The 25,000-nt window shown below is 46.4% G+C and overlaps 1 protein-coding gene across 5 annotated transcripts in view; it reads left to right on the forward strand.

Moving 5' to 3' along the window:
- Window positions 1-25,000, forward strand: part of kirrel1b (kirre like nephrin family adhesion molecule 1b) — a 55,757-nt gene that overhangs the window by 12,470 nt on the left and 18,287 nt on the right. For 4 of the 5 annotated variants that reach the window (XM_076981569.1, XM_076981571.1, XM_076981570.1 and 1 more), the window contains exons 2-3: window positions 22,578-22,730; window positions 23,827-23,976. In XM_076981569.1, the coding sequence (XP_076837684.1) occupies window positions 22,578-22,730; window positions 23,827-23,976 (303 nt within the window). Of the gene's footprint in view, window positions 1-22,161; window positions 22,289-22,577; window positions 22,731-23,826; window positions 23,977-25,000 lie in introns of those variants that run through there. The other variant, XM_076981572.1, reaches the window with a different exon arrangement.

Here is a 25,000-nt window from a genome sequence, read left to right on the forward strand (position 1 = left end):
TGTGTTTTAGTGGGTGGTGGAGGTCGGTGGTGTGTTTTAGTGGGTGGTGGAGGTGGGTGGTGTGTAGTAGTGGGTGGTGTGTATTAGTGGGTGGTGGAGGTTGGTGGTGTGTAGTAGTGGGTGGTGTGTATTAGTGGGTGGTGGAGGTGGGTGGTGTGTAGTAGTGGGTGGTGTGTATTAGTGGGTGGTGGAGGTGGATGGTGTGTAGTAGTGGGTGGTGTGTATTAGTGGGTGGTGTAGGTTGGTGGTGTGTAGTAGTGGGTGGTGTTTAGTAGTGGGTGGTGTGTAGTAGTGGGTGGTGAAGGTTGGATGGTGTGTAGTAGTGGGTGGTGAAGGTGGGTGGTGTGTAGTAGTGGGTGGTGTGTATTAGTGGGTGGTGGAGGTGGGTGGTGTGTAGTAGTGGGTGGTGTGTAGTAGTGGGTGGTGTGTATTAGTGGGTGGTGGAGGTGGGTGGTGTGTATGTAGTAGTGGGTGGTGTGTATTAGTGGGTGGTGTAGGTTGGTGGTGTGTAGTAGTGGGTGGTGTGTAGTAGTGGGTGGTGAAGGTTGGATGGTGTGTAGTAGTGGGTGGTGAAGGTGGGTGGTGTGTAGTAGTGGGTGGTGTGTAGTAGTGGGTGGTGTTTAGTAGTGGGTGGTGTGTAGTAGTGGGTGGTGAAGGTGGGTGGTGTGTAGTAGTGGGTGGTGAAGGTGGGTGGTGTGTATTAGTGGGTGGTGGAGGTGGGTGGTGTGTATTAGTGGGTGGTGGAGGTTGGTGGTGTGTATTAGTGGGTGGTGGAGGTTGGTGGTGTGTAGTAGTGGGTGGTGTGTATTAGTGGGTGGTGGAGGTGGGTGGTGTGTAGTAGTGGGTGGTGTGTATTAGTGGGTGGTGGAGGTTGGTGGTGTGTAGTAGTGGGTGGTGTGTATTAGTGGGTGGTGGAGGTTGGTGGTGTGTAGTAGTGGGTGGTGTGTATTAGTGGGTGGTGGAGGTTGGTGTTGTGTAGTAGTGGGTGGTGTGTAGTAGTAGGTGGTGTGTAGTAGTGGGTGTTGGAGGTTGGTGGTGTGTAGTAGTGGGTGGTGTGTAGTAGTGGGTGGTGGATGTCGGTGGTGTGTAGTAGTGGGTGGTGTGTAGTAGTGGGTGGTGGATGTCGGTGGTGTGTAGTAGTGGGTGGTGGATGTCGGTGGTGTGTAGTAGTGGGTGGTGGATGTGGATGTTGGAGGTTGGTGGTGTGTAGTAGTGGGTGTTGGAGGTTGGTGGTGTGTAGTAGTGGCTGGTGTGTATTAGTGGGTGGTGGAGGTTGGTGTTGTGTAGTAGTGGGTGGTGTGTAGTAGTAGGTGGTGTGTAGTAGTGGGTGGTGGAGGTTGGTGTTGTGTAGTAGTGGGTGGTGTGTAGTAGTAGGTGGTGTGTAGTAGTGGGTGTTGGAGGTTGGTGGTGTGTAGTAGTGGGTGGTGTGTAGTAGTAGGTGGTGTGTAGTAGTGGGTGTTGGAGGTTGGTGGTGTGTAGTAGTGGGTGGTGTGTAGTAGTGGGTGGTGGATGTCGGTGGTGTGTAGTAGTGGGTGGTGTGTAGTAGTGGGTGGTGGATGTCGGTGGTGTGTAGTAGTGGGTGGTGGATGTCGGTGGTGTGTAGTAGTGGGTGGTGGATGTGGGTGTTGGAGGTTGGTGGTGTGTAGTAGTGGGTGTTGGAGGTTGGTGGTGTGTAGTAGTGGGTGTTGGAGGTTGGTGTTGTGTAGTAGTGGGTGGTGTGTAGTAGTAGGTGGTGTGTAGTAGTGGGTGTTGGAGGTTGGTGGTGTGTAGTAGTGGGTGGTGTGTAGTAGTAGGTGGTGTGTAGTAGTGGGTGTTGGAGGTTGGTGGTGTGTAGTAGTGGGTGGTGTGTAGTAGTGGGTGGTGGATGTCGGTGGTGTGTAGTAGTGGGTGGTGTGTAGTAGTGGGTGGTGGATGTCGGTGGTGTGTAGTAGTGGGTGGTGGATGTCGGTGGTGTGTAGTAGTGGGTGGTGGATGTGGGTGTTGGAGGTTGGTGGTGTGTAGTAGTGGGTGGTGGAGGTGGGTGGTGTGTAGTAGTGGGTGGTGTGTAGTAGTGGGTGGTGGATGTCGGTGGTGTGTAGTAGTGGGTGGTGGATGTCGGTGGTGTGTATTAGTGGGTGGTGGAGGTGGGTGGTGTGTAGTAGTGGGTGGTGGATGTGGGTTGTGTGTAGTAGGGTGGAGGTTGGTGGTGTGTAGTAGTGGGTGGTGTGTAGTAGTGGGTGGTGGATGTCGGTGGTGTGTAGTAGTGGGTGGTGTGTAGTAGTGGGTGGTGGATGTCGGTGGTGTGTAGTAGTGGGTGGTGGATGTCGGTGGTGTGTAGTAGTGGGTGGTGGATGTGGGTGTTGGAGGTTGGTGGTGTGTAGTAGTGGGTGTTGGAGGTTGGTGGTGTGTAGTAGTGGGTGTTGGAGGTTGGTGTTGTGTAGTAGTGGGTGGTGTGTAGTAGTAGGTGGTGTGTAGTAGTGGGTGTTGGAGGTTGGTGGTGTGTAGTAGTGGGTGGTGTGTAGTAGTAGGTGGTGTGTAGTAGTGGGTGTTGGAGGTTGGTGGTGTGTAGTAGTGGGTGGTGTGTAGTAGTGGGTGGTGGATGTCGGTGGTGTGTAGTAGTGGGTGGTGTGTAGTAGTGGGTGGTGGATGTCGGTGGTGTGTAGTAGTGGGTGGTGGATGTCGGTGGTGTGTAGTAGTGGGTGGTGGATGTGGGTGTTGGAGGTTGGTGGTGTGTAGTAGTGGGTGGTGGAGGTGGGTGGTGTGTAGTAGTGGGTGGTGTGTAGTAGTGGGTGGTGGATGTCGGTGGTGTGTAGTAGTGGGTGGTGGATGTCGGTGGTGTGTATTAGTGGGTGGTGGAGGTGGGTGGTGTGTAGTAGTGGGTGGTGGATGTGGGTTGTGTGTAGTAGGGTGGAGGTTGGTGGTGTGTAGTAGTGGGTGGTGTGTAGTAGTGGGTAGTGTGTAGTAGTGGGTGGTGGATGTGGGTTGTGTGTAGTAGGGTGGAGGTTGGTGGTGTGTATTAGTGGGTGGTGGAGGTGGGTGGTGTGTAGTAGTGGGTGGTGTGTAGTAGTGGGTGGTGGAGGTGGGTGGTGTGTAGTAGTGGGTGGTGTGTAGTAGTGGGTGGTGGATGTCGGTGGTGTGTAGTAGTGGGTGGTGGATGTCGGTGGTGTGTAGAAGTGGGTGGTGTGTAGTAGTGGGTGGTGGATGTGGGTGTTGGAGGTTGGTGGTGTGTAGTAGTGGGTGGTGGATGTGGGTTGTGTGTAGTAGTGGGTGGTGTGTAGTAGTGGGTGGTGGATGTGGGTGGTGTGTAGTAGTGGGTGGTGGATGTGGGTGGTGTGTAGTAGTGGGTGGTGTGTAGTAGTGGGTGGTGGATGTGGGTGGTGTGTAGTAGTGGGTGGTGTGTAGTAGTGGGTGGTGGATGTGGGTGGTGTGTAGTAGTGGGTGGTGTGTAGTAGTGGGTGGATGATGTGGGTTGTGTGTAGTAGGGTGGAGGTTGGTGGTGTGTAGTAGTGGGTAGTGTGTAGTAGTGGGTGGTGGATGTGGGTTGTGTGTAGTAGGGTGGAGGTTGGGTGGTGTGGATAAACATCCTGTAATTCTTCGTCTTTTCCCCCTCACTCTTTCACATATGTTTTTTTGTTTTAAATGCATCTGTTTCTATAGCAACAGTTTAAGCAGAGGTTTTTGAGAGAGATGGGGAGAAGTGGGGGAGCACAGCGGAGACGGTTTCCATAGCAACGGGGCAGAGGAGGATGGCCGTATCGGGCGGCATCACACAGAAACGCAGGAGTGTTAAAAATGGGGCAGTAGCTCACGGTGAGACATCAGGACACTGTGAACGTGGGTCTGGCTGCAGTCCTGAACTCCATCTGAGGGCCTGGATCAGACAGCAGGTGTTGGGGACGCAGGTGTGCAGAGTCAGGTGAGCGGTGTGGGAACCGGCCCTAAGATCACTGCAGTCAGGATGGACCACTGGCTGGCGGTTCACTGGGGCGATTCACTGGCCCGGTTCATTGGAGCGGTTCACTGGCCCGGTTCACCGGGGCTGTTCACCGGGGCTGTTCACCGGGGCGGTTCACTGGCCCGGTTCACTAGCCTGGTTCACTGGGGCGGTTCATTGGGGCGGTTCACGGGGGCGGTTCACTGGCCCGGTTCACCAGCCCAGTTCACTGGCCCAGTTCACTGGGGCGGTTCACTGGCCCGGTTCACTGGGGCGATTCACCGTGCTGGTGAGCTGACTCACAGGGCTTGTTCATTGGTTCGGTGGTCTGAATCACTGGTCCTCAGCACTAAACCCAAAAGACTGTGCTGGTCCAGTAGAAGGTTACCCACAGATGAACATCACTGCCGGTTCACTGGACCTGTTCACTGGGCCTGTTCACTGGGGCGGTTCACTGGACCTGTTCACTGGGCCTGTTCACTGCACTACACCAACTCACTGGGTAACTGGACTGATTCCTGGAGAAATCAGGAATTCAACTAAATAGTTGGAGCTAAATGAATTCCAAGCCAGGAATGCAGTTCAGCTTCAGGCTCAATCAAACTCCTCCGGGGGAGGAGTCAGGCCAGCTGGGGGAGGAGTCAGGCCAGCCAGGGGAGGAGTCAGGGCAGCTGGGTCTCTGCTGCTGTCCTCAAAATCCACTTCAACATGATTTGTGCAGCGTGTGTTTAAATATACATACTTGCAAAGCATCTTTGAAGAAATCTGGGTCAAGGACCCCAGTAAGGCTGAGAGTGACAGAAGGTCTTAAACTTGTTGTCAGACTCGTGAATCAAAGGCGCAGTCGTACACTACTGACACTACTGACACTACTGACCCTGAACGGCCCCTCCTCGCCTCCTCTCACAAATACATACAAAGCTGTCTCCAAACCCCTCCCACCAAACCCCTCCCCCCACAACCCCTCCCCCCATACATGTTTGCGCGGCACATTACACACACACACACACACCCCTCTATATGCAGGGTGCACACACACACACATGAACGAGTACTTAGAGAAGCTACCTGAATGGCTAATAGACCCAGACCATCTCAAAATGACAGTACCTAGAACACAGAGTACCTAGAACAGTACCTAGAACACAGTACAGGCAGCGTAGTTCTCGTAGTAGCACCACTCGCTGTAGTGATGGATATCTGCACATAATACGAGTGGAACATCAGAGATAAACCCACAGCAAACTGATGCAAATATTATACATTCAGCACATACAGCTGAGTGGATTCTTTTTGGTCAAATTCTCTCCATCTGTACACAGTGTCTCTGTTACACATGCACCCCCAGTCCTCACACACACACACACACACATGCACGCATGCGGGCATACACACGCTTGTGCACATGCACACACACATTAGATTTTCAAAGGAAGCAACACTGGTTTGAAGAGAAGGCACACTAGTGGGTCAAGAGAGAAGTGGAGAGAGAGGGAGACAGAGGAGAGAGGGAGAGAAAGAGTATGATAATGAGTGGGAGGAGGTATGATAATGATAGGTGGAGAGGGTGGGGGTATGATAATGAGAGGTGGAGAGGGTGGGGGTATGATAATGAGTGGGAGGGGGTATGATAATGATAGGTGGAGAGGGTGGGGGTATGATAATGAGAGGTGGAGAGGGTGGGGGTATGATAATGAGTGGGAGGAGGTATGATAATGATAGGTGGAGAGGGTGGGGGTATGATAATGAGAGGTGGAGAGGGTGGGGGTATGATAATGAGTGGGAGGAGGTATGATAATGATAGGTGGAGAGGGTGGGGGTATGATAATGAGAGGTGGAGAGGGTGGGGGTATGATAATGAGTGGGAGGGGGTATGATAATGAGAGGTGGAGAGGGTGGGGGTATGATAATGAGTGGGAGGGGGTATGATAATGAGAGGTGGAGAGGGTGGGGGTATGATAATGAGTGGTGGAGAGGGTGGGGGTATGATAATGAGTGGGAGGGGGTATGATAATGAGAGGTGGAGAGGGTGGGGGTATGATAATGAGTGGTGGAGAGGGTGGGGGTATGATAATGAGTGGGAGGGGGTATGATAATGAGAGGTGGAGAGGGTGGGGGTATGATAATGAGAGGTGGAGAGGGTGGGGGTATGATAATGAGTGGTGGAGAGGGTGGGGGTATGATAATGAGTGGGAGGGGGTATGATAATGAGAGGTGGAGAGGGAGGGGGTATGATAATGAGAGGTGGAGAGGGTGGGGGTATGATAATGAGAGGTGGAGAGGGTGGGGGTATGATAATGAGAGGTGGAGAGGGTGGGGGTATGATAATGAGAGGGTGGGGGTATGATAATGAGTGGTGGAGAGGGTGGGGGTATGATAATGAGTGGGAGGGGGTATGATAATGAGAGGGTGGGGGTATGATAATGAGAGGTGGAGAGGGAGGGGGTATGATAATGAGAGGGTGGGGGTATGATAATGAGAGGTGGAGAGGGAGGGGGTATGATAATGAGAGGGTGGGGGTATGATAATGAGAGGTGGAGAGGGTGGGGGTATGATAATGAGAGGTGGAGAGGGAGGGGTATGATAATGAGAGGGTGGGGGTATGATAATGAGAGGTGGAGAGGGTGGGGGTATGATAATGAGAGGGTGGGGGTATGATAATGAGAGGTGGTGTCTTCCCTGTTTCTTAATGTGGCTTTTGTGTGTTTAGCCCAACTGTCTGTCTCTCATGATCCCGCTTTTTAGTTACCATGGAGATGGCATGGTTCCTCTCTCCTCTTTCTCGTTCCCTCGTTTCTGTGTTACCATGGCAATAGCTCTCCGCAATGCTACCTGCCCTCTCTTCCTTTGTGTTTGGATGAATGTGTTTGTGTCTGTCCACACCTCTGTGTGAACAAACTACCTGCTTCTGTGGGAGTCCGTCTGTCTGTCTGCCTCCACCTGTCTGTCTGTCTGTCTGTCTTTTTTGTCACATTCTTTCATCTGTTGTGTCTGCTTCTGTGCAGCTTTGTAATGGTTTGTGTCTGATTTCTTTTGTTACTAAACATTTAGCAAAATGCATTAAACAATAAGAAAAATCAGAAAATCACCAAGCCTGGTGTGTTTGGTAAGGCTGCGTGTGTGTCTGACAAGGTCCTATACTGTGTTTGATAATGGCACGTGTGTCTGTGTGTGACTGCCGGTGGTGAGTTTCATGATGGTCTGAGTGTATGTGTGTTGTATTTTATAAGGCCTTGTGTGTGTGTGTGTGTGTGTGTGTGTGTGTGTGTGTGTGTGTGTGTGTGTGTGTGTGTGTGTTAGTGGTGTGTTTGGGCAGAATACACTGCCGTTAATACTGGCGGACCAAACTAGGTTTCTTGGTGCTGGGACATATGTGCCCCCTACAGGCCAGTAGGAGATCTGTCCTCCGAACACATGGAACACCACACACATACACACACACATTCAGAACTCTTCTACACCACACACACACTGCATTGACCATTCTGAACTCTCCTCTCTCACACACACACACACACACGTTTTCCCTCAGACCAGACCTGGTTGCTGCTGGTCTCGTGAGAGCAGGACAGGTGTTTCAGGGCCAGTCTCTCACCTGCCAGGTGTCTCACACCTGGAGGACATTCTTCTAATACTCCACTCATGTCATTTCTACTCTCCATGACTCTGGTCATGCTGTGACTATGTTGTAGTATTACGATCCAGGGTTCAGGATCGTCCCGCAGGTTCCGGAATGTCCCATGGTTCCGGAATGTTCCATGGTTCCGGAATGTCCCATGGTTCCGCACCCGTGTTGTCCCTGGTCAGTTTGATCCACCAGTGAAAATCGCCACCTCTAATTACAAAGTCCTCATGAAATCAGTCTAACTGAGTAATAATAATGATTACATTCCAGTATCGTGTTAAAGATATGCAGTTCAAATAAATTACCTAAAGAAAGAGAGAAAATGACTTTTCCTCTCTGGGTTCTGCCATGAATGACATCTACTTGGAGAGGTGAGTGGGGGGACAGGTGAGGAGGGGACAGGTGAGGAGGGGGACAGGTGAGTGGGGGGACAGGTGAGGAGGGGACAGGTGAGGAGGGGGACAGGTGAGTGGGGGGACAGGTGAGGAGGGGGGACAGGTGAGGAGTGGGACAGGTGAGGAGGGGGGACAGGTGAGGAGGGGGGACAGGTGAGGAGTGGGACAGGTGAGGAGGGGGGACAGGTGAGGAGGGGGGACAGGTGAGGAGGGGGGACAGGTGAGGAGTGGGACAGGTGAGGAGTGGGACAGGTGAGGAGTGGGACAGGTGAGGAGGGGGGACAGGTGAGTGGGGGGACAGGAGGTTTTCTTATGTCCCTTATGGTGTCCCAGCAAAATTTAAAATGGAATTTCAATGGAATTTGTCTTTAATTAATTATTGCTTCAATATCCTACTGGACCAATATGTCACATTTTTGAAAAGATTGAATTGATTATGCAGCTGAAAACCTGAAATGGACAGATTTTGATTTGGTGGACTGTCTCTCTCTCTCTCTCTCTCTCTCTCTCTCTCAGTGAAGGCCTGAACATGTGCACACATAAGAGAGATTTGGGGGTAATTTTCTCTAAAGGCAGTTGTTGCTATGGAGACCGAACTTTCGGATGTGAGGGGAGTGAGAGTGAGGTGAAGAAGAGCAGAGGATGGAGGGAGAGAGAGAGAGATGGAGGGAGGGAGGGAGAGAGATGGAGGGAGGGAGGGAGATGGAGGGAGGGAAAGAGATAGATGGAGGGAGGGAGAGAGATGGAGAGAGAGAGATGGAGGGAGAGAGGGGGGAGATAGAGAGATATGGAGGGCTAGAGAGAGAGAGAAAAGGGGGGAGATGGAGAGATATGGAGGGAGAGAGAGAGAGCGAAGAGGATAAATGATGGTCCAGAGAGGAAGAGGAGGGAGAGTAGGAGTAGGAACCTGTATGTTTGAGTTTGCATGTGTGTGTGTGTGCGTGTGTGTGCGTGTGTGTGTGTGTATGAAAATGTGTGTGTGATGTGCTTGTGGCACGTGCGAGTGTGTGATGTGGCGTACGTGTGTTGTGGGTGAAGTGGGCGGGGCCAGCCTGAAGGTACTCAGCACTGAAACACTAGACATTGCAGACAGAATATCTGTCTGAGGAGAGAGGGCGGGTCTGAGGAGAGAGGGCGGGTCTGAGGAGAGAGGGCGGGTCTGATGAGAGAGGGCGGGTCTGATGAGAGAGGGCGGGTCTGAGGAGAGAGGGTGGGTCTGAGGAGAGGGCGGGTCTGAGGAGAGAGGGCGGGTCTGAGGAGAGAGGGCGGGTCTGAGGAGAGAGGGCGGATCTGAGGAAATTCAATGCATCCTATAACTGCAGACAGACAGATAGTGAGAGAAGATGGAGACAGCACAGATAGATAGATAGCACAGACCGAGAAGGTCTGAGAGAGGGAGGGAGAGAGAGCTCTGAAAATAAAAAGATGTCAGATGAGCCTGTGTGATGTCCCTTATTCACACCTTCACAGAGCTTTACAGCATATGCAGGTTCTGAGGGCACGATGGGGATAAAGAAGTCAAGGGCATGATAGCAGTTACTGAAACATCACACACACACGCACACACACACACACAGCATCTGAATTTCAGACACAGTTTAATTTGGGTTGTCGATAATGTTGATAATTTAGTAAATATTATTAGTTCTTACTTCTTACTTCAGCTTTGCTAAGTAGTTTTTCTGTATACTGAATAGTATAGAGCAGGAAGTATAGATGAGGTAGTATGAAGTGTAGAGGAGATAGTATATAGTGTAGAGGAGGTAGTATATAGTGTGGAGAAGGTAGTATGTATGAAGTTCTAGTACCCTAGAGACCCACCCTGAACATGAGACTTACAGAATGTTAATGGCCCTCCAGGCCAGTGACGGACAACCAGAAGAAGAGGGTTGTGGTCCCACCACTACAGGCCCGAGGAACGTGAAGCTCTAGACATTCCTGCGGCTGAGAGAACTAGTGGTTCCCCTGGCAGTTCCGTGTTTTGCGGAGGCAGGTTATCAGATGATCAGGTTATCGGCCGGTACTTGGCTGGAACTACCTCCAGACATTCATGAAGTGCAGTTGGCTTCCTCAGCCAGCAGGTAATTTCAGTAACTTCCCTCCGTCTCTCTCGTATCTCCAAACTTCTCCACAGAGGACTTTGCTCCTTCATGATCTTGTGCAAGATCTCCAGTGTGGGTGATGTTGAGGAAGTTCAGCTGGATGGTTTGTGTGATGGGCGCAGCAGCTGTGACAGTAGTTGGTGCTGGTGGATGTGGGAACACTGAGCCACTGGTCCATCAGGTGTTCACTGTGATATCATTCCAACAGTCCTCAGTGTTCCTCTCTGGTCCATGAGTCTCACGTTCTTTCACGTGAGCTACTGTGAGTGGGCTAGTCCAGGTCCTGGTCTGTTTTCCCAATTCCAAAAAATCCTCAACCATAAAAAAATAATAATCTGTCACCACTGGCAAGTGAAATAATTATATTACTTGCAAATTAATATTTATAGTTGCGATTGCGACCATTTTAGTCACAGTCTGGAGCCCTGTGTAGTCCACGTTTCACAAACGAAATGAATGAATGTGTGTCATGTTGGTGTACACAGCAACACCTCTCCACCCTAACCGGCTGTCCAGTGTTAAAGATTAACTCAGATTAACAACAAATTAGAAATTAATCCTGGTGTACTTTACAGTTACTCTCGCTGCATTTAATCCTGATGTACTTTATAGTTACTCTCACTGTATTTAATCCTGGTGTATTTTAGTTATAATCTCTGTATTTAATCCTGGTGTATTTTACAGTTCTCTCTACAAGGCAGAATACCCAGATTTTTTTGTTTGTTTCCGAGATACTTCTAGTGCCAGGAGTTGCTGTGGTGTCCTAAGCTCCGCCCCCAGAACTCAAAATAACATTGTGCAAATTTACATAAAGTACAGTGGATGTGCCACCTGTATGTGTACAGTAGAAGGTTAAGGAGTGTGTGCACGTGTGTGGGTCTGCTTCAGTGTAGGGGCCCTGCAGTGGAACAGATGTACTCACACACACACACACACTCACACACGCAAGGGGGGGCTATGATGAAACAGAGGTTGACCTCAGGCTACAAGCTAATTAACACTACTCTGGAGAGGAGTGAGAGAGAGAGAGAGAGAGAGAGAGAGAGAGAGAGAGAGAGAGAGGATGGAGGTGTAGAGGGTGGTAAAAACAGACAGGAGGAGAAATATCCAGAGTAAAGGAACTGTAAGAATACCCCTGACCCTAAATACCCCCGACGGCAATGTGTGGAGTGGGATGGAAGAAAATATATATATTACAATTCAATGAACCTGACCTGTGAAGGGCAGGATGATAGGAGAGAGACAGGGGGACAGAGAGAGAGACAGGGGGACAGAGAGAGAGACAGACTGGGGGGGGGGGGGGACAGACGAGGGAGGGGCAGTGAGAGACGGGGGGGTTAGACCAGTCACCATCAGTCCTCTGAACTGAGCCTGCTTCAGACTCAGAATAAGTAGGAAAAAGAACAATAGAGAGAGAGAAACACAGGAAGAGAGAGAGGGAGATGGAGAGAGGTGGAGAGAGATGGAGGGGGGACAACTGGAATTACTGCAGTGATTTTGAGCTCTTAATTTAGTCTGAGCTGTAAATCAGCCATCAGTCTTGAGAACAAGCTGGTGTCAAAATGTCGCAGTGCTCAGACCTGTGCACACTGTTACAAGAGAGATTAGTTACTCATTACCAGAGTTGAGGAGTAACGAATTACATGTAATGACATTACGTAATTTAATTACAAAAAAAGTGTAACTGTAATTCGTTACAGTTACAATGAGAAAATATGTAATTCAGTTACAGTTACATCTGGAAATATTAAGGATTACAATTTTAGTTACATTTTAAAAATATAAACAAAAACATTTGCGAACTATTTAATTTTTTATTTTTGCTTTGCTTTGCGCCCTATATCGCTGTTTCCCGCTTGTTTCTGTGCTGGAGCAGCAAGCGCGCGGTTCAGTTTCAGCTCAAGCAGCAATAATGACAGACGCCTTCACTGGACATTTAAGAAGCATTTGTTTTGTTTTCGTGTTGTCAATAAATGTGAACCATGTGCCACCATCGGCAACTATTTGTGATTATGCCAAGCCTTTGTGTAAATTTCGGAGTTTGGAGGTTTATTTCCGATCAGAAGGCAACCACTATTGAGGTTGTAAGCGAGCTAACAGCAAGCTATGCTGACCGTCAAACACAGTGGTTTCCATAGTTACCTGCTGGGCTAGCTACTACCATTCACTTGAATGTGTTTGTCCTTTAGCATGCTAGCTTGATTTACAGGCTAACCAAATTAACTGTTTAAAGTCCTAAACAGGTATTCGTTGGAATCATACATGACTATTATAGACAATGACAGATGGTATCAAATAAATATTTATGACTGTTTGGTGTTGGAAAAATGTTTGTCGATGTCTATGACACGACCTAGCCTACACAATTGGTATCATTGGACCTATCTTAGACCTACCGTTCGACAAGCAATACATTTAAATTAAATTTGTATGGAGTAGTGAAATGCAGTTTGGTATTTAATCAAGTGCAACACGTGCAGATTGTATAGAATGCAGTATTTAGAGATAAAATGCAGTTATTTACAGCTAGTGTAAGTAAAAATGGTTAATAGATATGTGCAGAGTAGATACATTACCTAGGGAAATGCATATATGTGTAATGCAGTTATGGCAGTACAATGCACAGGGCAAAGAAAAATATATGGTATAAATAAATGTGATTAATACAGATGGAATCATACAGATAATATACAGATTATCCTATACCACTGTAGATAGGGCTATACAGATGTGGATTGAAGAGGAACACTGTACAGATGTTGTGTGGATGGTAAGATATGGATAGAGGGGAAGGAAAGTGTGGTCTTTGGGAAGAGTTCAGTAAGGTGACCGCTGTGGGAAAGAAGTGGTTTCTGAACCTGCTTGTGTTAGTCCGCAAACTGTGAAAATGGTAGAGCCTGGGGGAGGAGCAGAAAAGAGCATGGCCCGATGACAGTAGTCTGATCTTACATGCCTGGTGCAGGCATCTCTTCTTGTGGACCTCCTGTGATTGCCTGTCAGCAATTCTCTCTCAGCTTAGTACTCTTTTAAGGTTCACACTGTCAGTTCTCAAAAATTAAATGTTGATGATGGGTAAATACTAATTTAAACCTTAAAGTAATCAAAAAGTAATCCAAAAGTAATTAGTTACATTACGTTTTGAAAGTAATCAGAAAAGTTACACTACAATTACATTTTAAACAAGGTAACTTGTAACTGTAATGAATTACATTTTTTAAGTAACTTTCCCAACACTGCTGACACGGGTCGAAAAGAGGACAGGTTAGATAGATAAGAGACAGGAGAGAGGGAGGGAGAGAGAATAGAAGAAGAAGGAGGAGTCAAAGAGGAGAAAAGGGAGTTAGGAGAGGGGGCAGATGACTGGAGAAACAGTGGAGAGAAGGGTGTGTGTGTGTGTGTGTGTGTGTGTGTGTGTGTGTGTGTGTGTGTGTGTGTGTGTGTGTGTGTGTGTGTGTGTGTGAGGGACAGACAGATAGTCCAATTAAAATGAAAGATACTGCAAATATTAAAGGAAAATAAACAATAAACACATGTACACAGACACATACATACGCATGACGGTCACACCCACAAACACACATGCACAGACACACACGCATGTTCACACACACACATACATGCACACACAACACACAGGAGTGTAACTCGTGTGTGTGTGTGTGTGTGTGTGTGTGTGTGTGTGTGTGCACGAAAGTGAGAGAGAGAAATAAAGTCTCCATCTGTCATATTACCATCACGTTCGTGCAGTCATTGGCCAATAATCAGCAAAGTCATACGCCCACATCCCCATGACGACAGTGATGAGACCCCTGCAGTGTGGAGCAGTTGGGTGGTGAGGGGAGGGGCTTACATGGGTGTGGCTGGGATCAGGGGAGGGGCTTACATGTTTACTGCATTTAAAAAGTAATGACAGCAAAAAGTCTCTCTGGATAAGAACGTCTGCTAAATTCCATAAATGTAAATGTAAAAAGAAATTTAATCTGTGAGAAAACACGAAAAGGCAAATTTGGATTGAGAGGGAATGGGATAAAAAACCTATAGTGACAAAGTGACTGGTTTAGCTGACTCACGGCTATATTATACACACTACATCTGAAACATGAGCTAATGGTGTTAAATACAGCTGGAGTCTGGAGTCCACATACCGGGACTAAATGTTAGGGTGTGGCATGTTGCAAGGGGTGTGGTCTGTTGCCAGGGGGTGGGGTGTACAGCATTTGTCTTTTTTTAATGGGTGACCTGGTTTTGGCCAAGGATCCTGACATATTGAGTGTGGTTAAGATACTTTTGTAAATGATATTTTATGTGTCAGTGTCACCGCTGGGTTAAGAACACCACCAGCAGCAAATCTGTGGTTCCACTGATGAGAACACCAACCCTGGACATGGGAATGGTGCTCAGAGGAGACCTCCAGGAGATGGTGCTCGTAGGAGACCTCCAGGAGATGGTGCTCGTAGGAGACCTCCAGACCTCTGGGAACCAGATCTGTGTTGAGTTCTGTTTTGTTTCATCACTGTTACATTGTAACTTTACTGTGGAGTACAGTGTAAAAGGCTGAGAAGTGTATACAGTCATGGCAAAAGTGTTGGCACCCCTGAATTTTTTTTTTACATAAAATGAAACATTTTTCCCAGAAAATTATTGCAATTTTGCATGTTTTGGTATACACATGTTTATCTTGTTTGTGTGTATTGGAACAACATGGAAAACTGATGAAAAAAGGCAAATTTGACATAAATTCTCACTAAACTCCAAAAATGGACCGGACAAAATTATTGGCACCCTCAACTTAATATTTGGTTACACATCCTTTGGAAGTTAATAACTGAAATCAATCGCTTCCTATAACCATCAACAAGCTTCTTACACCTCTCAACTGGAATTTTGGACCACTCCTCTTTTGCAAACTGCTCCAAGTCTCATATTTGAAGTGTCCCTTCTCCCTACAGTAGTTTTAAGATCTCTCCACAGGTGTTCAATGGGATTTAGATCCGGACTCATTGCTGGCCACTTTAGAACTCTCCAGTGCTTTGTTTCCATCCGTTTCTGGTGCTTTTTGAAGTATGTTTGGGGTCATTGTCCTGCTGGAAAACCCAGCTTTCTGACACATTGCAACCCAAAATCCTTTGGTAATCTTCAGATTTCATGATGCCTTGCACACAGTCAAGGCACCCAGTTCCAGAGGCAGCCAAACAACCCCAACACATCTTTGAACCTCCACCATATTTGAATGTTGGTACTCTGTTCTTTTCTTTGTAGGCCTCATTCCGTTTTCGGTAAACAGTAAAATGATGTGCTTTACCAAAAAGCTTAATCTGTCCACAAGCTATTTTCCCAGAAGGATTTTGGCTTACTTACATACATTCTGGCAAATTGCTGTTTAGATTTTATATATATCTCTGTCAGCAGTGGGGCCCTCCTGGGTCTCCTGGGTCTCCTGCCATAGCGTTTCATTTCATTTAAATGTCGACGGATAGTTTACACTGACACTGATGCACCCTGCACCTGCAGGACAGGTTGAATTTCTTTGGAAGTTGATTGGAGCTGCTTATCCACCATCCGGACTGTCCTGCGTTGGTTGGAGCTGCTTATCCACCATCCAGACTGTCCTGCGTTGCAACCTTATCAATTTTTCTCCTCTGTCCACGTCCAGGGAGATTAGCTACAGTGCCATGGGTTGTAAACTTCTTAAATATGTTGCGCACCGTGGACAAAGGAACATCAAGATCTCTGGAGATATTAATATTGTTGATATTTTCCCACAATTTTGGTTCTCAAGTCCTCAGACAGTTCTCTTCTCCATGCTTAGTTTGGCACACACAGACACACAATGCAAAGATTGAGTCAACTTCTCTCCTTTTTATCTGGTTTCAGTGATTTTTAAATTGCCCACACCTGTTACTTATCACAGGTGAGTTTGAATGAGCATCACATGCTTCAAACTAAGTTATTTACCCTCAATTTTGAAAAGGTGCCAATAATTTTGTCCGACCCATTTTTGGAGTTTTGTGTGAAATTATGTCAAATTAAATTTGCCTTTTTTCCTGTTTTTTGTCTTGTTCCATTTCACACAAAGGAAATAAACATGTGTATAACAAAACATGTAATTGCAATAATCTTCTGAGAGAAATGCTTCATTTTCTGGAAAAAATTCAGGGGTGCCAACATATAGGTGTATGGTTTGTGTGTGTATATAGGTGTATGGTTTGTGTGTGTATATAGGTGTATGGTATGTGTGTGTATATAGGTGTATGGTATGTGTGTATATAGGTGTATGGTATGTGTGTGTATATAGGTGTATGATATGTAGGGCTGGACCCGAATATTCGGATATTCGGTCATTGAGTAGGTATTCGGTTTTTAATTTTGGTATTCGGATATTCGTGTTTTTTTTTCTTAGCTCCGCCTCACTCTAACGTTACAGTTCTGTTCAGGTTAATGGCGGTATATGAGAGGCAAAATGCATTAGGTATTAGGTATTTTTAATGTGTGTGCTCCGTTATTAAATTTGGCGTTTGTTTAGGCTTCCCTGTAATCTATAATAATTTAATATTGATTTCTTTTGAAGTTATTAAATGTTTGTTGTTTACAGAATGTTTCTCCCCACGTCTCATGTCTTTTTTGTGTTTCCCCCCGGATTTTTTCGCTGCGCACATCGGCCCAGTGTCCGCGGCGGCTGCTCCGCTGCGCAAGCCGGCCCAGTGAATAGCTGTGTTTTTGTGTTTTAGTACTTGGGTTATACTTGAAACAAAAAAATCGTTTGTCCAGAAAGTATTTTATATTCTTAAACATTGTTAATTATATTACAGTGGACGAAAGTCATTGTAAACTGTGTTGTTGTTGGCCGATTTCAGTTTAATGATGTGCAGTGCGTAGCTAAATAGCTGTTTTTTGTGGTTTTGCACTTAAGCGGGAGGGGGGGCATAACACTCGTGACGGAGTTCAGCGCTATTTTCAATATTTTCAATAGCGCTGAAATAAATGCTCCGGTTTAAAATGAATTCTCCCGTCAAAATTAAGAAATATTTTTAACAATTCTGGGTCCGGATGGCATGGCATTTGGGTCCGTATACAGTTAATCAGGAATGAGATTGGGTCCGGACATGACTGCGTTCGGGTCCGGATCAGGACCGCGGTCCGCCAGTTGCCGACCCCTGGTTTAGAAACTATTTTATATTCTTAATATAATCCGTTTTTAATCCGTCTTATTTAAAAACGAAGGTTCGGATATTCGCTTCGAAACAGTGCCGAATATCCGGAGCTCAAAAAACGCTATTCGGGCCAGCCCTAATGATATGTGTGTGTATATAGGTCAGTCCCACCAGGATTTCGCGGGCCTTTTTTGTGATTGTTGCGGGCTAAAATGTTTGATGTTGCGGGTGTTTTAAAAAAAAATTGCGATGGAAGTTGCGGTGTGTTTTTGCTTTTTTGTGAGTACATTACAATAGGGAGTAAATGTTGTATGGTTTCCTCTATTTAGTAGTCTATTTTAATTATCTATTTACCTATTTATTCAGGGTTGCCAACTTTGCAAGATCGCTTGAAGTGAGATTTGAACCTGGAGGGGGTGGCGAACATTAATTGTTGACGGGGGGGGGAGGGGGGGCGGGGTTAGCGAACGTAAGTTGTTACCGGGCGGCCTGTAAAATGGACACAAATTAAGTATTATATCGAGATCGATCGCCTGTGGTTGTGCCAGAGCGAACTAGTAACTCACAGATATGGATCAGAGATAAATAAACTTTATCTCTGACTTTAAACTTTATCTCAGTTTAAAAAGTTTAAACTTAGAAACTTTATCTCAGACCCTCGCCGCTTGCGTGCGCTGCAGTGACTTCGCGGGCTACCGTTGCATTGTGGGGAATGTAGTGTTTGTGCGTGCAAAACACCATCGGGCGGCTGTGGCCTACGGGCCGGTTCTAATAGTAATTAAATATCATCCAGGGGGCCATAGATAATCAATTCGCGGGTCGGATCTGGACAGTTTATCCCCGCTTTCATGTAGTGTACCGGGATACTGCTTTTCCCGATCTTTTTGCCGTTATTTTCGTCGCTCATGCTGCTTTCAGTCTGCTCCTCTTGAACGTATATACGGAAGTAAGGCGGGAGTTTGTCGACGTCACATCAAGACGACATCAGTGATTGGTCAAATTTGCGGGAAAGTTGCGGTGATTAGCTGAAATTGCAACACCGCCCTGAATTCGCGGGATTTGCTTGAAGTTGCGTTGAAGTTGCAAATCGCAACATCGCGACTTTCTGGAGGGTCTGATAGGTGTATGGTATGTGTGTATATAGGTGTATGGTATGTGTGTATATAGGTGTATGGTATGTGTGTATATAGGTGTATGGTATGTGTGTGTATATAGGTGTATGGTATATGTGTGTATATAGGTGTATGGTATGTGTGTGTATATAGGTGTATGGTATGTGTGTATACAGGTGTATGGTATGTGTGTGTATACAGGTGTATGGTATGTGTGTGTGTGTAGGTGTATGGTATGTGTGTGTATACAGGTGTATGGTATGTGTGTATATAGGTGTATGGTATGTGTGTGTATAGGTGTATGGTATGTGTGTGTATACAGGTGTATGGTATGTGTGTATATAGGTGTATGGTATGTGTGTATATAGGTGTATGGTATGTGTGTATATAGGTGTATGGTATGTGTGTGTATATAGGTGTATGGTATGTGTGTATATAGGTGTATGGTATGTGTGTATACAGGTGTATGGTATGTGTGTGTATACAGGTGTTTTGGTATGTGTGTATACAGGTGTATGGTATGTGTGTATATAGGTGTATGATATGTGCGTGTATATAGGTCTATGGTTTGTGTGTGTATATAGGTGTATGGTATGTGTGTATATAGGTGTATGATATGTGCGTGTATATAGGTCTATGGTTTTTGTGTGTATATAGGTGTATGGTATGTGTGTGTATATAGGTCTATGGCAGGTATCACCAAATGGCGGACCGCGGTCCGCATCCGGACCCGAACGCCGTCCTGTCCGGACCCAATCACATTCCTGATTAACTGGATACGGACCCAAATGCCAAAAATTTTTTAACATGAGACTATATTTTAAACTGGAGAATTTATTTTTAGACGAGTGTTACGTTCACCACCCATTTGAGTGTTACGTTCGCCCCCCCCGCTCAACAACTTTCGTTCGCCACCCCCAACCACCCCCCCCCACCGCTCAACAACTTTCGTTCGCCACCGCGGACCCGGACCTAAGGTCTGAGCTATCTGCCAAAAATGGACCGCGGAAAGATTTAATTGATTACCCCTGGTCTATGGTATGTGTGTATATAGGTTTATGAGCAACCTTTTCTAAACACTGGGACAATTAGTGAGATTTATAGAAACCTAAACTCTGTCAGTGTATCCAGTCTCTATGACACAGACTCTGAGACACACACACAATCTCTGAGAGACTCTGAGACACACACAGTCTCTACGAGATGCACACCGTCTACGAGACACAGACAGTCTGTTTGACCTACAGAGTCTCTGGCTGGGATCCCATGATTCACTTCTCTGTCCCGCATTTGTCTGATTTGACAAAAATCAATTTTTCTTTTTCTGTATCTTCACACATGCTTGCGCGCACACACACACACACAAACACACACACACACAGTTGGGTTTGTTTGGAAATTAGAGCAGGATGTTGCTCGAAGGTTGAAACAATTATAAATATGCGGACAGAGTCAGCGGACACTGGGGCAGAATGTGTGTGTTGGTGACGGGAGAGAGAGGGAGAGGGAGAGAGACAAAGGGAGAGAGAGGGAGAGGGAGAGAGACAAAGGGAGAGAGAGGGAGAGTGTGTGAAGTGCATAGCATAACTCATTTTTCATGGGACAGTTTTGGCTGAGTACCCAGGCTGTGATGTCACTGGCGTCACAGGGACGTTTGGACTGAGTGTTAATGTGTTGCCATGCAAAAAGTGTGTTAGACCACGTGACTTCCTCACCTGTGTGTGGAACACTAAACCAGTTGGAGGGCGTCTGGTGGCCTGCTGGCTTTGCTTCACTGTTTTTGGAACACGTTAATAAAAGGTCTAGACTTGCGTTTACAACACACAAAACTGCCTGTGGGCTTTGGAGGAAGAGACCCTGAAAGGCTAAAGATGTCTGTATGGTGTGTTGAGCAGCTTGTGTGTTATGAAGATCTTATAAAGTCTCTGTGTAGGCACACTGAGCTGATGGGGTTCTGCAGATTTTCCTTAATCGTGTTGGTCATACGAGTGAACCCAGTGGTGTGTCCCTCACATAACCTCACCTCAGCTCACCTGAGCTTCCTTGTTCGGCTCACCATTACCTGTTACACCAGTAATACCACCAGTAGTGCACAGGACGTGTGAGAGAGAGACAGGGTGAGAGAGAAAGAGAGGGAGACAGGGTGAGAGAGAGACCTGCTCTTGACACGCGTCCACAGTCTAACCAGTATTTTAGTATTTTTCAGGAGTCATTTTTGGCTTACTCCCCTGCCAGTGATGTGATTGGGTGGTGTCGTTGGGGGGGACTGCAGAGTGATGTGATTGGGTGGTGTCATTGGTAGGGACTGGTGTCATTGGGGGGGACTGCAGAGTGATGTGATTGGGTGGTGTCATTGGGGGGGACTGCAGAGTGATGTGATTGGGTGGTGTCATTGGGGGGGACTGCAGAATGATGTGATTGGGTGGTGTCATTGGGAGGGACTGCAGAGAGGAAGGTCGTTGGAGGTGTAAGCTGACATCACTCATTAATGGGTGGCACACTCCATCTGATCTTCTTAAGAGGAATAGGACAAAAGAAAAAGCCGTTCTTATATGCACATCCTCACCCACTCACACACTCAAACTCACACACTCAAACTCTCACTCACACTCAAACTCACACTCAAACTCACCCACTTAAACTCACACTCAAACTCACACACTCAAACTCTCACTTACACTCAAACTCACACACTCAAACTCACCCACTCAAACTCACACACTCAAACTCACACACTCAAACTCACACACTCAAACTCACACACTCAAACTCACACACTCAAACTCACACTCAAACTCTCACTCACACTCAAACTCACCCACTCAAACTCACCCACTCAAACTCACCCACTCAAACTCACACACTCAAACTCTCACTCACACTCACACACTCAAACTCTCACTCACACACTCAAACTCTCACTCACACTCACCCACTCAAACTCACCCACTCAAACTCACACTCAAACTCTCACTCACACTCTCACACTCAAACTCTCACACTCAAACTCTCACACTCAAACTCACACTCAAACTCTCACACTCAAACTCACACGCTCAAAACTCACACGCTCAAACTCTCACACTCAAACTCTCACTCACACTCAAACTCTCACTCACACTCCAACTCACACACTCAAACTCTCACTCTCACTCAAACTCACACACTCAAACTCTCACTCACACTCAAACTCTCACTCACACTCAAACTCACCCACTCAAACTCTCACTCACATTCAAACTCACACACTCAAACTCTCACTCACACTCAAACTCACACACTCAATCTCACACTCACACACTCAAACTCTTACTCACACTCAAACTCTCACTCACACGCTCAAAACTCACCCACTCAAACTCTCACTCTCACTCAAACTCACACACTCAAACTCACTCACACGCTCAAAACTCACACACTCAAACTCTCACTCACACTCAAACTCACCCACTCAAACTCTCACTCACACGCTCAAAACTCACACACTCAAACTCTCACTCACGCTCAAAACTCACACACTCAAACTCTCACTCACACACTCAAACTCACACACTCAAACTCACTCACACACTCAAACTCACACACACTCAAACTCACTCTCTCACACACTCAAACTCACACACTCAAACTCACTCACACAGTCAAACTCACTTACACACTCAAAACTCATACACTCAAACTCACACACTCAAACTCTCACTCACACACTCAAACTCACTCTCTCACACACTCAAACTCACACTCACACACACACTCAAACTCACTCTCTTGCACTTTCACACTCTCACGCTCACAACAGTGTCAGTGCTCTGCGGCTGGGATGCTGTGAGACACACACCCCTGGAGATAAGAGGAGAGACAGACGCAGAGAAAGACAGGGGGACAGAGAGAGAGACAGGAAGAATGATAGACAGATGGAGAGTGTAGTTCAGAAATGACTAAATACATGAATACCTGGTTTTGCTTCAGAAAGCACGTGTATGCATGCAGGTGTGTAAGCACCCATATGGATGGAATATAATCTCTGTAATCCACAAAAAAACATTTTTGATATTTTGATAAATTATGTAAAATGTGTTGTGTTCAAATATTAAACACAATTCAAACAACAACAAAGCTTCAAACATCTTTACCGTCCTCTCTCCTCCTCTCTCTCTCTCTCTCTCTCTCTCTGTTCCTATTTCTCTCTGTTCCTCACTCTCTCTCTGTTCCTCTCTATCTCTCTCTCTCTCTCTGTTCCTCTCTCTCTCTCTCTCTCTCTCTCTCTCTCTCTCTCCAGTGCTGGGTGGACCACGGTTTTCGCAGGAGCCTGCAGACCAGTCCGTGATTCTGGGTGAGCGGGTCGTGCTCTCCTGTGTGGTCTTTAACTACACCGGCATCGTCCAGTGGACTAAAGACGGACTCGCACTGGGCATAGGAGAGGACCTGAGGGGTAAACACACACACACACACACACACACTCTCACGCACACACACTCACATACACACACACACACACTCACATACACACACACTCACATACACACACACACACTCACATACACACACACATATACACACACTCACACACACACACACATGCTCGCGCACACACACGCTCGCGCACACACACACACGCTCCTCTCCTGATCGCATGTGCAAGAAACGACGTGTACAGCACCAGCTCCTCCCTCTCCTCCCTCCATCCTCTCCTCCCTCCATCTTCTACTCCCTCTCCTCCCTCCCCATCCCTCCATCCTCTCCTCCCTTGTTCCATTCTCCTTTCTTTGTGTCTTCCCTTTCTCAGGTTAGTCTCAGCTCAGACCTCTAATCATAACGAAAATGGATGTTTCTGACACATATCTATAGACATGTGAGCATACACACACACGCACTACATAGCCTGGCTATTTGCACGGATTGGTGGAGCTAAAGGATGATGTAATTGTTGCCAATACTTTGGTGCCCACCCCCCCATTCAGATCAGTGATGTCATAATGTGTGTGTGTGTGTGTGAGAGAGAGAGAGGTGAGACTACTGACGGAATGCTAATGTGTTGGAGTGCTGCCCTCTGGTGGATAGAGTACACTACTACTAGTAGCAACAGAATCATGGCCATGCTATCTTTGTAGTCTTCTCTCTCTCTCTCTCTCTCTCTCTCTCTCTCTCTCTCTCTCTCTTTCTCTCTGTCTCTCTTTCTCACTATCTCTCTATGTTCTCTCTCTCTCTCTCTCTCTATCTCAAAGACTGGAACTTTGAGTGTGGTTGTGTGTGTGTGTGTGTGATGCAGTGTGGTAATAACATGTGACATTGTGAATGATCCGTACAGTACAGGTACATCACAGAGAGACTGTAGTATCATGTCACGCAGTGAGGGTGTGGGTACTTTCATTTGAAGGTGTGTGTGTGTGTGTGTGTGTGTGTGTGTGTGTGTGTGTGTGTGTGTGTGTGTGTGTGCGTGTGTGCGTGTAACTGTGTGCGTGTAACTGTGTTTGTGTGTGTGTGTGTGTGTGTGTGTGTGTGTGTGTGTGTGTGTGTGTGTGTGTCAGCATGGCCTCGGTATCGTGTGCTGCGGATCGTGGATGTTGGGCAGTATAACCTGGAGATCACGACCTCTGACCTCTCAGACGACTCGCTGTACGAGTGTCAGGCCACAGAAGCAGCTCTTCGCTCCAGAAGAGCCAAACTCACCGTGCTCAGTAAGACCGTGTGTGTGTGTGTGTGTGTGTGTATACTCGCTAACTGTAGTTCTGTAGTTGCGTAACAATAGTCTGTAGTTGTATAAATGCAGCCTATATCTGTAGGTGTTTAAGTGTAGTCTATAACTAAAGGTGTGTAAGTGTAGTCTATATCAGTAGGTGTTTAAGTGTAGTCTATAACTATAGGTGTGTAAATGTAAATGTAAAATTTACAAATTGTTTACATTTAAATTTTTTACATTTACATTTAGGTGTGTAAGTGTAGTCTATATCAGTAGGTGTGTAAGTGTAGTCTATAACTATAGGTGTGTAAATGTAAATGTAAAATTTACAAATTGTTTACATTTAAATTTTTTACATTTACATTTAGGTGTGTAAGTAGTCTATAACTGTAGGTGTGTATGTGTAGTCTGTATCAGTAGGTGTGTAAGTGTAGTCTATAACTGTAGGTGTGTAAGTGTAGTCTATAACTGTAGGTGTGTAAGTGTAGTCTATAACTGTAGGTGTGTACATGTAGTCTATATCAGTAGGTGTGTAAGTGTAGTCTATAACTGTAGGTGTGTACGTGTAGTCTATATCAGTAGGTGTGTAAGTGTAGTCTATAACTGTAGGTATGTAAATGTAGTCTATATCAGTAGGTGTGTAAGTGTAGTCTATATATGTAGGTGTGTAAGTGTAGTCTATAACTGTAGGTGTGTAAGTGTAGTCTATAACTGTAGGTGTGTAAGTGTAGTCTATATCAGTAGGTGTGTAAATGTAGTCTATATCAGTAGGTGTGTAAGTGTAGTCTATAACTGTAGGTGTGTAAGTGTAGTCTATATCAGTAGGTGTGTAAGTATAGTCTATAACTGTAGGTGTGTAAGTGTAGTCTATATCAGTAGGTGTGTAAGTGTAGTCTATAACTGTAGGTGTGTAAGTGTAGTCTATATCAGTAGGTGTGTAAGTATAGTCTATAACTGTATTTCTATAACTAATAAAAATAAGGTTGCCCTACTAGTTGATTAGTCTTTCTTCTACGAAGAGA

This window comes from Brachyhypopomus gauderio, chromosome 19, assembly GCF_052324685.1.
Source record: "Brachyhypopomus gauderio isolate BG-103 chromosome 19, BGAUD_0.2, whole genome shotgun sequence".
In the NCBI taxonomy this organism is placed as follows: Eukaryota; Metazoa; Chordata; class Actinopteri; order Gymnotiformes; family Hypopomidae; genus Brachyhypopomus; species Brachyhypopomus gauderio.